Below are 13,166 nucleotides of genomic sequence, written 5' to 3'. Positions count from 1 at the left end.
TATTAACATCAAGGATCACGTGGGCGTGGAAAATGCCAATAAAAGAAAGGAAATAATAATAATAATAATAATAATAATAATTCCTGTTGATGAGGCCCGAGGATATCTTGCCTATCCATATATAACACAGCCTGTTTTCTCGTGCATCTGTTTTAATTAATGCTCAGTTGAGTCACCTTTATGGGCAGTTTGAAATATATATATACCTTTGTGGACCACTCTATCTATATTTTTTTATTTTTTTATTTTTTTCCCTCAGCATGTGTGTGACTCATATTATTCTTGGATATATACCGCCTATATATATATATATATGTCTTATGAATCTGTGTTCCATATAACAAAGAACACAAACAAACGTGAGGGAGAAAAATAGAGAGAGAAAGACAGAGATGGGGAGTCACTGCGATGACAGCATAGTCTCTTCCGTGAAGATCCCGACGATCAAGTTCACCAAGCTTTTCATCAATGGAGAATTTGTTGATTCCATTTCAGGTTTTCAACTCATCTCTACATCCGTTTAGTTCCTTCATATATATAGACTTTCAGTTTATGATTTAAGATATGTAGACTACGTAACTTCAAATATTGTAATTGTTCCACCCCCAAAGAGCTTTGGTTAAAAGAATTTCCGGGGAAAAAGAAAAGGAAAAGGATGATGATGATGATGACCTCTTTCTCGTGAAACTCATTAATGATGTAGTTGAAACATTTTTAACGTTCTCCAAACTAGTTGCAGTTTTTTTCTCTCCGAATTAAAGGGTATCGGGGACTCATACATCGATCTTCATCTACCAATATTATTGCTCACCTTAACTCCGCGAAGAACCCTACCTATTATTGGCTGTTATTTATATATATTTGCATCTTATTAATATTATTATTTTTAATTCCAAAAAGTCTCTAAACAAATAACCTTTTGTATTCATAGAAAACTACTGCTTTTTAATTAACAAATTTATGACATAATTAATTAAGGTAGGCGTAGAGATAGAGCGATCACATGCGTGACAAATTAGGAAGGAATGAGATTAAGTCAACTTTACCTCTCACAATATATTTTGATTTAATAAAGTTTTCTCCTACTAATTTGAAATATGTTCTGTTTGTCTGTCAATGTTGTCGGAATTGAGATTGTTTAGAATTTTTCTTAAATTTGAGATTCTCAAATTCATAAATATCAGTCATCAATTTCATCTTAGGATCTAAAATAAGTCATGTTTCAAAATCTAATGAGAAAACTACTAAGTGGCAGCTGAAATTTAATAAGGTAGCTCTGAAACATAACTTATTTTAAATGCTTAAATGAAATAGACAGCTAAAATTTAAAAAGAATTCTAAGAGATCAAATCCATGTTGTCTTACGTGGTGATTTCTTATCATTCTATTAGTTTAATGAAAGCCGGCATTTTTTAAGGCCGGCAGCTGAGTTACCGATGCATCAAAGTTATTTTTAGACTAATTTTTCAAATTTTGGGGTACCGTAAATTTTCTAAACATTTAATTTAATAAATAAATAGGGAAAACTTTCGAGACAATAGATCCAAGAACAGGAGATGTGATAGCGAGAATTGCCGAAGGAGACGAAGAAGATATTGACTTAGCTGTCAAGGCGGCTCGTGATGCATTTGACCATGGTCCATGGCCTCGCTTGCCGGGCTCTGTATGTAGACTCGATCTCTCTATCTTTGATTTCTCCATTATTCTTAAATTACTAATTTCCATCGATCGTTTTCTGTTTTTTAACAATTACAAGTAATTCGTAGCACTACTTTAGCTAGCTTGCTTGCTTCGAATTAGAAACTACAAATTCCAAGTCATACGTACTCAAATTTCCAAGTCAAATAGCGATGCGTGAGGGAGAGATATAAGGAAAAAGCCAGCTTGGCAACTTGTGCGGTTGACTGGAAAAATGCTGGCTGTCGACTGACATGTTTCATTGTGATCTCTTTCAATTTTGTCGGTTCAATTAAATGGTTGGTGATAATTTGTGACAAAGTCCATGAGAGCTAATTAAATTTGGGTTTGAACTAATTAACGTAAAAGGTTGAAACAATAAAAAAAATAAAAAATAAAAAATAAAGATTACTTGTGTAAAACTCACTCTCTCTTCCATGGTGCCTTCAATAGGCCATAATTTTGCAACTACTAATGTAAATTATGTTTTTCTTTCACGGGGCTCTTCATTGTTGTCAGGAGAGAGCAAAGATAATGATGAAATTCGCCGACTTGATTGATCAAAATGTAGAAGAACTAGCTGCCTTGGATACGATTGATGCTGGGAAATTGTTTAGCATGGGCAAGGCCATGGACATTCCACAGGTTGCAGCTACTCTTCGTTACTATGCAGGTGCAGCTGATAAAATTCATGGAGATGTACTAAAAATGTCCCGTGAATTCCATGCATACACGTTGCGTGAACCTATTGGTGTCGTAGGACACATCATTCCTTGGAACTATCCAAGCACCTTATTGTTCATGAAAATTAGCCCTGCTTTAGCCGCCGGGTGCACCATGGTTGTCAAGCCTGCTGAGCAAACGCCTCTATCGGCTCTCTATTATGCTCATCTTGCTAAGCTGGTAACTTGTGATGATTAATTTTTTTGATCAAGTCATACATTATTTATATTGCCAATATGACTCAATTAAGTCCTCGTTCGGCTTTTATGAGGTCCAAAATTTTTCTTTTGACCTTTTGTCTCTTCTTTTTTTCAAGGCGGGCATGCCAAATGGAGTGCTCAATGTTGTAACCGGATTTGGACCAACAGCTGGGGCAGCTGTTAGCACTCACATGGACATTGATGCGGTAATTTCTAGTTTTTAATTGAATGTTTGTTTTATTTATATGAACATTTTGATAAATTTCTGGAGTCATTAATTTCCTTGTTTTGCATGTATGACCTTGAATTTCCATATGCTTGTTCTTGTTTTTTCAGATTAGTTTCACTGGTTCTCCTGAAGTAGGACGTAAAGTAATGAAGGCGGCAGCAGAAAGCAACTTGAAAGTGGTTTCACTTGAATTAGGAGGCAAGTCTCCCCTTATTATTTTCGACGATGCCGACGTAGATGTAGCTGCTCAGTTGGCTCTCACGGGCATCCTGTTTAATAAGGTGAAGTCATTTTTATTTACTATATTTCATTAAAGAAATGTAGCTTAATTCAATGCCATTCTTTGTTTCCTGATTTCATTTTTCTTTTCAGGGAGAAATATGCGTGGCAAGTTCTCGTGTTTATGTTCAAGAAGGGATATATGACGAAGTTGTAAAGAAATTGGTGGAAAAGGCAAAAGCTTGGGTAGTTGGGGATCCATTTGATCCTGAAGTTCAACAAGGACCCCAGGTATGTAATGAGGCCTACAAAGATTTTTTCTTTTTGGTCGTGGTGTACAAAGGAACCAAATACAAACTAACCAATGTTATTTAAAACTTTTAAATGATGTGAAATTCTTAACATCAGCAAACACAACAAAATAAAATTTAGATTGTGAAATGATTCATCTTCGTTTTGTTACGTGCAGGTCGATAAGAAGCAATTTGAAAGAATTCTTTCCTACATTGAGCATGGCAAGAGAGAAGGAGCCACACTGTTAATTGGGGGCAAACCCTTGGGTGGAAAGGGATACTACATTGAGCCTACAATTTTCACAGATTTCAAGGTATATCTTCTTCATTTTACAACACATGGAGATCTTAGTTCTTTGTTTTTCTTTTTCTTCATCTATTGTTGTTCTTGATGACTTGATCAGGAAGAAATGCTTATAGCCAAGGATGAAATATTTGGACCTGTAATGGCCCTTGCCAAGTTCAAGTGAGTAAACAAAACTTTTGCAATGAAGTGCTCTTATTTAGCAATTTTAGTAGTGATTAAAGAGCTTCTTTTTTTTTTCTTTCTTCCTAATTATGAAAAATTACAGAACAATTGAAGAGGCAATTGAGAGGGCGAACAAGAGTAGATATGGACTAGCGGCGGGTATCGTGACCAAGGACTTGAATGTGGCTAACACTGTCTCAAGATCAATTCGTGCTGGCACCATTTGGATCAATTGCTATTTTGCTTTCGACAATGATTGTCCTTTTGCAGGGTACAAGATGAGCGGGTTTGGAAGTGATTTTGGATTGGATGCCCTTCACAAATATCTTCATGTGAAGTCGGTTGTAACTCCCATTTATAATACTCCTTGGCTTTGAACTAATATCCCTTCAGTCATACCAAACAGGGAAACACGTTTAGTAATATTATAATTATATGCAATAAAATTGAAGTTATACACTTTGTTGTATTCAAAATGATCAATTTGTGTCAAGCTCGATATCTCAAATTCTGTATTTTGTCAAAGACATGGTAGCAGCGGGTTGTGTAATTCGATTGCTTTTATTTTATTTTCTTTTTTTTTTTCCGCTTTAATTTCTATTTCTGTATTAACAACTTGAACTATTATAGTATGTTTGGTTTTAAGAAATTTGAATTTATTCCAAAACTCCAAAAATGAAGTTACTAGACTTGCTTGCAAAGCAGTAATATATGATGTGTGGAATAGAATTAGGAATCTAATAAAGTTTGATCTTATTTGTGAAAATCGGAGATTTATTCTCAGTTTCCCCAATGAGGATATCACCTCCATTTTGGTGTGATAAATGATCTTTCAGATCACGAAGAAGGAAAAAAAACATATATAATAAAATAAGTCAATCACACAAAATACCAATATTTATTTTGTTTGATTTAACAAGCATATATTTATAGATGGAGACGATTAAGAAAAAATTTCACTATAAAAAATAAATTGCAAAATAATAATTAAAAAAGAAACACTCAAACCTAAAATCCTAATACACTATACCACTCACGTTATGACAAAAGAGAATTCTTCATAAAGACAATTTTCTCCCGCTTGTTCATCACTTTGTTTTAAAGCAGAGAAGGCAACTAAGAAGAACAAAGTTCTTTGTTTTCGTGAACTATGAGGCAGCGGAAATAACTCTCTTTTTCTAAAAATCAATGAAAGATCTAATAAAATGTTATCACATATACAAAATATCATTTTAACTTGACATATGTGAAAATAATAATAATAATAATAATAATAATAATAATAAAGAGAGAAAAGGAGGCGAGAGGGTTTGGGAACCCTCTCCCCACCTCTGACCATCCTCTCACTTAAGGGTGGTTCAGTAATCTCTAATGAATTTTTTTTAGGATGGCTTCAACCATAAGGATGAAAATTTAAAACCGCATACCGCTTTTGAAAGCGGTTAATGGTTATTGGGTTTTTGAAAACCGAAAACCGCTAACCGCTAACTCTTTATATATATATATATATATATATATATATATAGTTTTACTATATATATTTATTTATATGTTGTGTACAAGACTACAAATGGAGTGATGATGATGATTCACTACAAAAAAAGGGCAATCTTTTAAAGTGGCAAATAGTATTCATTTTTTGCTACGTCAGTAAATTGGCACGTTAACAAATTTTTTTTTGACGTGCCACTTTTGGCACGTCAACATTTACTGATGTGTTGAATATAACACGTCAGGATTTACCGACGTGTCAATATTTGACATGTCAGTAAATTTGAATTCAATTTTATTTTAAAACTTTTTATTTAAATATCTTAATAATTTAATATTTACTGACGTGTTAAAGTTAGACACGTTAGTAATTATTGACGTGTTACTTTGACACGTCAATAAATTATTGATGTGTCAAAGTGGCACGTTAATAATTTTTGACGTGTCACTTTGACACATCAATAAAGTGATACATCAATAAAGTGACACGTCAGTAAATATAATGTTTATATATATAATATAAAATAAACATGATTTTTTTTTCTTTATATATATTCTCGACGTGCTCCACAAGACGCCAAAGTCGATGCCTGGTCAGCTGAGTCTAATCGCCCATGCCTCTATTTTTTTTTTAATTTTTATCATGTTTATATATGTATATATAATATTATAAATTCAGTTTGACGGTTATTTAAGATGTCAAAGAGCTTTTTTTTTTAATATCAGTATATATATATATATATATATATATATATATATATATATATATATATATATATATATATATATATATATAAGTTTTTGACGTGCTATTTTCTGACGTGTTAAAACTAGCACGTCAGAAATTTCTGACGTGCTAAAACTAGAACGTCAAAAAAAAAAAAAAAATAGTGGGACATTCAACTTAATTTTCCCTCTTCTTTCTCTCTTTTATTATTTATTCTTTCCCCATATCTACTTTTCTTATTTAATTCCAAATCTTCTTTCTCTCTCTGAATCTCCCTCTTCTCTCTCAATCTCTATGCACGGCTGCTAGAAGAAAAGCAGATCAAGAAGAAAAAAAACAAAAGGAGAAGAGAAGATTGAAGAAGAGAAGCAGAAGAAAAAAAAACTGAAAAAAATAGAAGATCAAAAGATTGAAGAAGAGAAGCAGAAGAAAAAAAGAAGAAGAGAAGATCAGAAGATAGAAGAAGAGAAGTAGAAAAAAGAAGAAAAGAAAAAAGAAGAGAAGATCGAAGAAGAGAAGCAGCAGAAAAGAAAAGAAAAAGAAAAGAAAAGAAGGAGATGAGAAGAGGATCGAAGAAGAGAGATTTTTGATTTGAAGAAGCTCTGATTTGGTTTATTTTGATTTGATTTGAGAGATTTTTGATTTTTGATTTGAAGAGAAGAAGATCGAAGAAGGATAAGGTTTTTGTTTTGATTTGGGTTTTTGATTTTTTGAAGAAGCTCTGATTTGGTTTATTTTGATTTGATTTGAGAGATTTTTGATTTTTGATTTGAAGAGAAGAAGATCGAAGAAGGATAAGGTTTTTGTTTTGATTTGGGTTTTTGATTTTTTGAAGAGTTTTTGGGTTTGGGTTTTTGAAAATGAAGGAAAGAAGAGAGAAAAGAGAGTGAAAATGGAGGAAGGAAGAGAGAGAGAGAGTGAAAATGGAGGAAGGAAGAGATCAGGGAGAGAGCTGGGGGGAGAAGAAACGTACTGTTCCAGAATTAAAAAAAAATTTTTAATTGAAAAAAAAATCCAGAAAGAATTTAAAAAAAGAAAAATTATTATTTTTTAATAATTTTAAATTTCCTAACGTGTTAAAATTGACACGTCAGGAAATTTAAAATTATTAAAAAAAATAATTTTTCTTTTTTTAAAATTTTTTCTGGATTTCTTTTTTCAATTAAAAATATTTACTAACGTGTTAAAATTTGACACATCATAAATTTTTTGATGTGTCAAAAAGTGACATGTCAGAAATTTTTTCTGATGTGCCAATTTTAACAAGTCAAAAAATTCTGACGTGTTAAATCCAACATGTCAGAAATTTTTCATTCCTGACACCCATATTCTTCATGCCTAAAACACATCAAAAAAGCCCCGTCAGGAGGATTTCCTGACGAGTTAGACCATCTAACACGTCAGGAAACTTGTGTCAACAAAAAATTGATTTTTTGTAGTGGACAGAACCTGCTGAGACCCTTCCCCATGCTCAGGAAGTAATGGTCTATATCCCGGCTCCTCTATATGTAGGATCCCCCGTCGTCTACTCCTCCCCCTGGTACTCATGTCAACCTGTGAAACACATAACACACTCAATTAATTATGTATATAATAGATAAAATATGCACCATAATAACCAATCAATGTAGAAAGAAATAACATAAAACACGTCAAATAATGTGAACTATATATATTATCACAAATTTTTTTTTTTAACCACATACGAATCTAAGTCTTGTCAGATGTAGTCAATATCATCACGCGGATCCACTTCATTATTGCAGGTCAATAGGAGCGGCTCACACTTGTGGTAGTTGACACATTCATCATCAAGACCTTCAATTTGACCAACATCGTATACGTTTCTAGGTTTAGTCCTTACAAGACAAGCCCAATTAGGGTCCCTTTCATCTTGGACGTAAAATACTTGGTCAACTTGTGACTTTAGCACATATGGCTCATCAGTAATTTCCTTGCCCCGGTGGACAAGGTTTTTGAAGCTGACAAGCATCATGCCATACTCGTCTACCTTGTACCCCCTGTTCCTCGTGTTGTCCACCCAATCGTACTTGAACAAAACATACTTAGTCCTGCCGAAGTACTCCACCTCAATTATTTCCGTCAACTTCTCATAGTATGTTTCGCCATCAATAGTCAGCACGCACACGCCATTGTTCTGTGTCCTCTTTCCAGCATTGAATGCAATGATGCGAATTAGCTTCTCGTTAACCACATATCTGTTATATCTTGTAGCTGTGGCCTTCGGCCCACTACAGTGCATTACCAGTTTGCATCTATTTCCTTCCTTCGTCCATCGTCCAATAGATCGAACTATGAGTATATTACGTACAATTAACCATAAAGGAGTTAGCTTTGTTAGTTGTTATGAAACAATAAGTAAATATAATCCAACTCTTTAAGTTAAACATCACGATAGTCTTACGTAGTCACTGTACCAATCGCAGAACAGCGCATGATGTTGGGTTTCCAACTGATCCTTCATCGTTCGCTCCCTAACGCATGATCGCCTAAGTTTATCCATGTGCACCCTACAATACGAAATTTAAATCCTATTATAATTCACAACTAAGGGTGATTCACCACCTGAAGTTGCATAGACCACTAACACGACTTACGTTCGTAGTTGAAGGAACTCGTCCAAGTTAAACATAATAGATCAGTGAATTTGTGTCAATGCAACACGGTCGAGGATAACTCATGTTCCCGCCCCCTTTGAACCATTCGGGTTTCTTTGAGCCCTATTGTGAAATGTTGGTGCGTTGTCTAAATCCCTCGAGCAGAACGCCACCAACTCCGTTGCTATGTAGCCCTCTGCAATGCAGCCTTCGGGAGCTGCTTTATTGCGAACATTAGATTTGAACCTCCCAAGGTTCCTACATATGAGCATAATTCATGCATTACAGTTAGTGACGGTTTTATAACGGATGAAAAAATAAATTGATGGATAGTAGTAAAGTTATTTTACCTCTCTGCCGGATACATCCACATATACTGTACCGGTCCATCAAGTCGGCATTCATGGACAAGATGCATGACCAAGTGAACCATCACGGTAAAAAAACTTGGGGGGAAGACCTGTTCTATCTGGCACAAAGTGATACAAATGTCACCCTCTAGTCGGTCCATATCATCTTGTGTTAATGGCGTTGAATATAGGCCCCGGAAGAATGTAGACATCTCGACAAGTTGTCTAACCACGTTTGCTGGTTGTGATCCATGCAATGCAATTGGGAGAAGTTGTTACATAATGATGTGACTGTCATGGCTCTTCAAATCGGATATCGTACAATCACTAAGTCGTACACATCGGGAAATGTTTGAGGCATATCCGTCCGGCACCCTTACATTTCGAAGCACTTTCAAAAAATGTGTTTTCTTGTCCTTAGACATTGTGTGGCAAGCTGCGAGCATATTTGTTTGCCCATCCTCGTCCATGTACGGATGAAGTGTATGTCTCAACCCCATTTCTTGTAAGTCTGTGCGGGCTTGGAGGTTGTCCTTCGTTTTCCCTAGAATGTCTAGTATTGTGCCAAGTATGTTGTCCATCACATTTTTCTCAATGTGCATGACATCAAGGTTATGCCGCAATAGATTATCTTTCCAATATGGCAACCTAAAGAAAACACTCTTCTTCTTCCACAATATGTTAGCAGTCTCACCTTCTCTTTCTGTAGGCCCACTATTCTTCCGTTTCTTGTCTTTTTTCTTATTATGCTTCCTTGCCTTACCGGCATTCTCATCCCCAAATGTCATATCTTCTAATTGTCTAAGAATTTCATCTCCACTTGGGACATCGATGGCACATTCTAATTCTTGCTTGCTGTCAAATGTTCTTCTGTTCCTCCTTCACGGATAATCCATGGACAAATATCGCCTGTGCCCCATATAACAAAATTTCTTCCCGTGTTTTAACCTCCAAGACCTTGTCGAGTACATACAATAGGGATATGCCTTCACACCCCTATTAGGCCACCCGAACAAATCTTCGTATGCTGGGAAGTCATTAATTGTTCACATCAACTATGCACGCAACACAAAGTTCTTTTTCTTGGACACATCAAATGTGTGTACACCTACGGTTCATAATTCCTGTAACTCCTCAATTAAGGGTCGAAGGTAGACATCTATATCCATTCCAGCTGACTTTGGGCCCGGGATTATTAGGGATAGTATAAATGACATTTGTTTCATGCACGTCCAAGGAGGCAAGTTGTACAGTATAAGCATTACAGGCCAAGTGCTGTGGGATGTGGTCATGTTTCCTAAAGGATTAAATCCATCCGAGGTTAGTCCAAGCCTGACATTCCTGCTGTCCGATGAGAAGTCTGGATACAAATTATTGAATGCCCTCTATGCTTCACCATCGGCTGGATGCCTCAATACACCGTCCTTAGTCCGGTCTTCTGCATGCCACCTCATATAGGGGGCAGTATGCTTTAACATAAACAGTCTCTGTAGTCGTGGTATGAGTGGAAACCACCGCAACACCTTGATCGAGCATTTCTTACTCGATGATATGGGTTGACCATCCTCATCTAACTGAATTTCATCCTTCCACTTAGATAGTCTACAAACAGTACATGTATCCAAATCCTTATTGTTCTTCCAGAATAACATACAATCATTACGACACGCCGGTATCTTCTCATACCCGAGGCCCATGTCCCTTAGAAACTTTTTCACCTCATATGTATTAACCGGTAAAGCTTCATCACTAGGAGGCAACAACTGATTGATGAACTCAAGGAAAGATGAAAATATTGCGTTACTTAGTCCACCAACACACTTCAGATTGTACAGATGTATAGTAGCATTAAGCTTGATATGTTTGGTCCCATCATGAAGTGGCTTCTCTGCCTTTTTAAGCAAGTTGTTGTACTTTGGTACGTCACTATCGTCGGCTTCTTCTTTCACAGGTTCTTCATTTCCCTGCACCGCCACTTCTGGCGGACAATTGTCTTCCGTGACACCGTGCATGCCAAATAGATCATGCAACATTGACTGCATGTTTTCATCTTGTGTTGTGCCTGAAGTGGTGGTCGAAGTAGAAGTAGAGACTGCAACAGGAGATCAGACAAGCTTCTCCCCGTGATAATATCAGTTCTTGTATGCAGTATTTATTCCTTTACCCCCTGTCAAGTGGTCAAATACGAAACCCGGTGGGTGGCGTTGCTTATTACGACACGCCTTACAAGGGCAGTGGAATTTTTCATCAGGGATTGTACAGTTCCTAGCTGCGAAGTCCACGAATGATCTACACCCGTTTCTATATTCCCTCGTACCCCTAGACTTTGTCATCCAACTCTTGTCCATAGCTTTAGTTTTTTTTTAGTATATTTTTATCGTGACATGCTTTAATTTTTTGTTTATTTTTAACAAATAAACACATACGTTCAATTTTAATTATAACATCTACATAATCTAAATTTGCAAAACCTAAACAAAATTAAGGTCCAAATTTAAATATATTTGTTATACATGGGACCCTAGATAAAATGTATGTGGCTATCTTAAATTGTTGTAATTTTTTTCTTTTGGTCTTTTTATGACATTTACATAATCTAAATTTGTAAGATCTAAATTAATTTTTTATATATGAGAACCCTAGATAAATTAGATATAGCTAGCTAGCTAGCTAGGTTAAATGTTTTTTTTTTTTTTTTTTTTTTTTTTTCCGTTTATTATAACATTTATGCATTTGCATGGGAAGTGTACATAAAATCAAACCACCTACCTATGTTATTTGTTTTCTTTTGTTTTTTACTTTCTTTTTCGTTCTTAACATTTACATACTTATTCTAAATTTTCAAAATCTAAACATTAATTAACGACCAAAATAGACATGCCCTTGTTATTTGTTTGTTTGTTTGTTTGTTTTTTTTTTTTTTTGGGTTATGATAAGGTGCAAAAGCAAAACCTACACAAAATATGGGTGTAAATCTAAATGCAAAATTCCCCAGAAAAACCTAATTTCAAATTATTTGGGTACGTAATTGTGCATGCATGCACTACAAAAAACTATAGGTTTAGTGACGTGGCAACTGTTCATAATTTTTTCACACGTCACAATATGGTAACGTGTCAAAAGACAACACGTTACCATATTTATTTATAACGCTGCATTTTATACATGTTACCATTTGGTGACGTGTGCAAAGTGCCACGTTACTATAAGATGATGTCTTACACGAACACGTCATCTTATGGTAACGTGTTAGTAGGACACGTGTCCTTATTGTAACATGTAAAAAAGCCACGTTACCTTATTGTAACGTGTCAAAAAGCCACGTTACCATATGGTAACATGGCTTTTCAACATGTTATAATAATATTGCAATGTGTCATACCAACACGTTGCCATTTGGCAACGTGTGAATATAACACGTTACCATATGGTAACATGTTTCTCTAACATGTTGCTATTTCGTAACGTGTCAAATATTTGGCAACGTGTATTGATGACATGTTGCCATGTTAATATAATAAAAAAGAGTATATATATATATATATATATATATATATATATATATATATATATATATACATACATTAAGTATACTTAATTATAAGTATATATATTAATTAATTGTATAATTAATTAAACTTATTATATATATATATAGTAACAATGCGTTATGGCACATCACAATGGCGTAGCGTGCTGCGTGGGGCCGCGTTAATTCTTATTAACGTTATATGGTGGCATGTTTCCAGCACTCAGCAGAGACGGCCTTTTGGCGGGCCCACAACTGCAGCGGGGCTTTTTCTTTCCTCGCTGGCAATTTTTTCCACTGCTTTTAGCGCTTTGTCTCCGCTTAAGCCGGTACCTGCGGTTGCCCCGGATCATTTTTCTCTTCTTCTCGAAGCCCATATATATTCTCTCGGCTACCCTCCCGTTTTTACGGCGGCTTCCGGGGGTATTTCTGACTCTTCATCCCTAAATCGTGCACAGATACCCGTAGCGCCTGCTTTCGCGTCGTCGAGCAGGCAGCTCACCGGACTGGCACGGCTCCACTTTCGTTTTTACATTGCATCTCCCTATCCGTCATCACCGAGTCGGTTATGCTCATATATATATGGTTTTCATGACATTACCTTGTATATATATATAATTCTTATTTTTGTTAGCTAATTA

The 13,166-nt window shown here is 35.4% G+C and overlaps 1 protein-coding gene across 1 annotated transcript; it reads left to right on the top strand.

Moving 5' to 3' along the window:
* Positions 1–356: 356 nt before the first annotated feature.
* On the top strand, positions 357–4,384 carry LOC132166069 (aldehyde dehydrogenase family 2 member C4-like). The gene is made up of 9 exons (XM_059576823.1): positions 357–495; positions 1,521–1,663; positions 2,197–2,580; positions 2,717–2,806; positions 2,937–3,110; positions 3,202–3,339; positions 3,518–3,655; positions 3,746–3,807; positions 3,914–4,384. The coding sequence occupies exons 1-9, from the start codon at positions 393–395 to the stop codon at positions 4,185–4,187; spliced, it is 1,506 nt and encodes a 501-aa protein (XP_059432806.1). The 5' UTR covers positions 357–392; the 3' UTR covers positions 4,188–4,384.
* The last annotated feature ends 8,782 nt before the right edge of the window (positions 4,385–13,166 follow it).

The sequence above is a fragment of the Corylus avellana genome, chromosome ca11 (assembly GCF_901000735.1).
Source record: "Corylus avellana chromosome ca11, CavTom2PMs-1.0".
In the NCBI taxonomy this organism is placed as follows: domain Eukaryota; kingdom Viridiplantae; phylum Streptophyta; class Magnoliopsida; order Fagales; family Betulaceae; genus Corylus; species Corylus avellana.
This window is presented reverse-complemented; position numbering and strand designations above follow the sequence as displayed.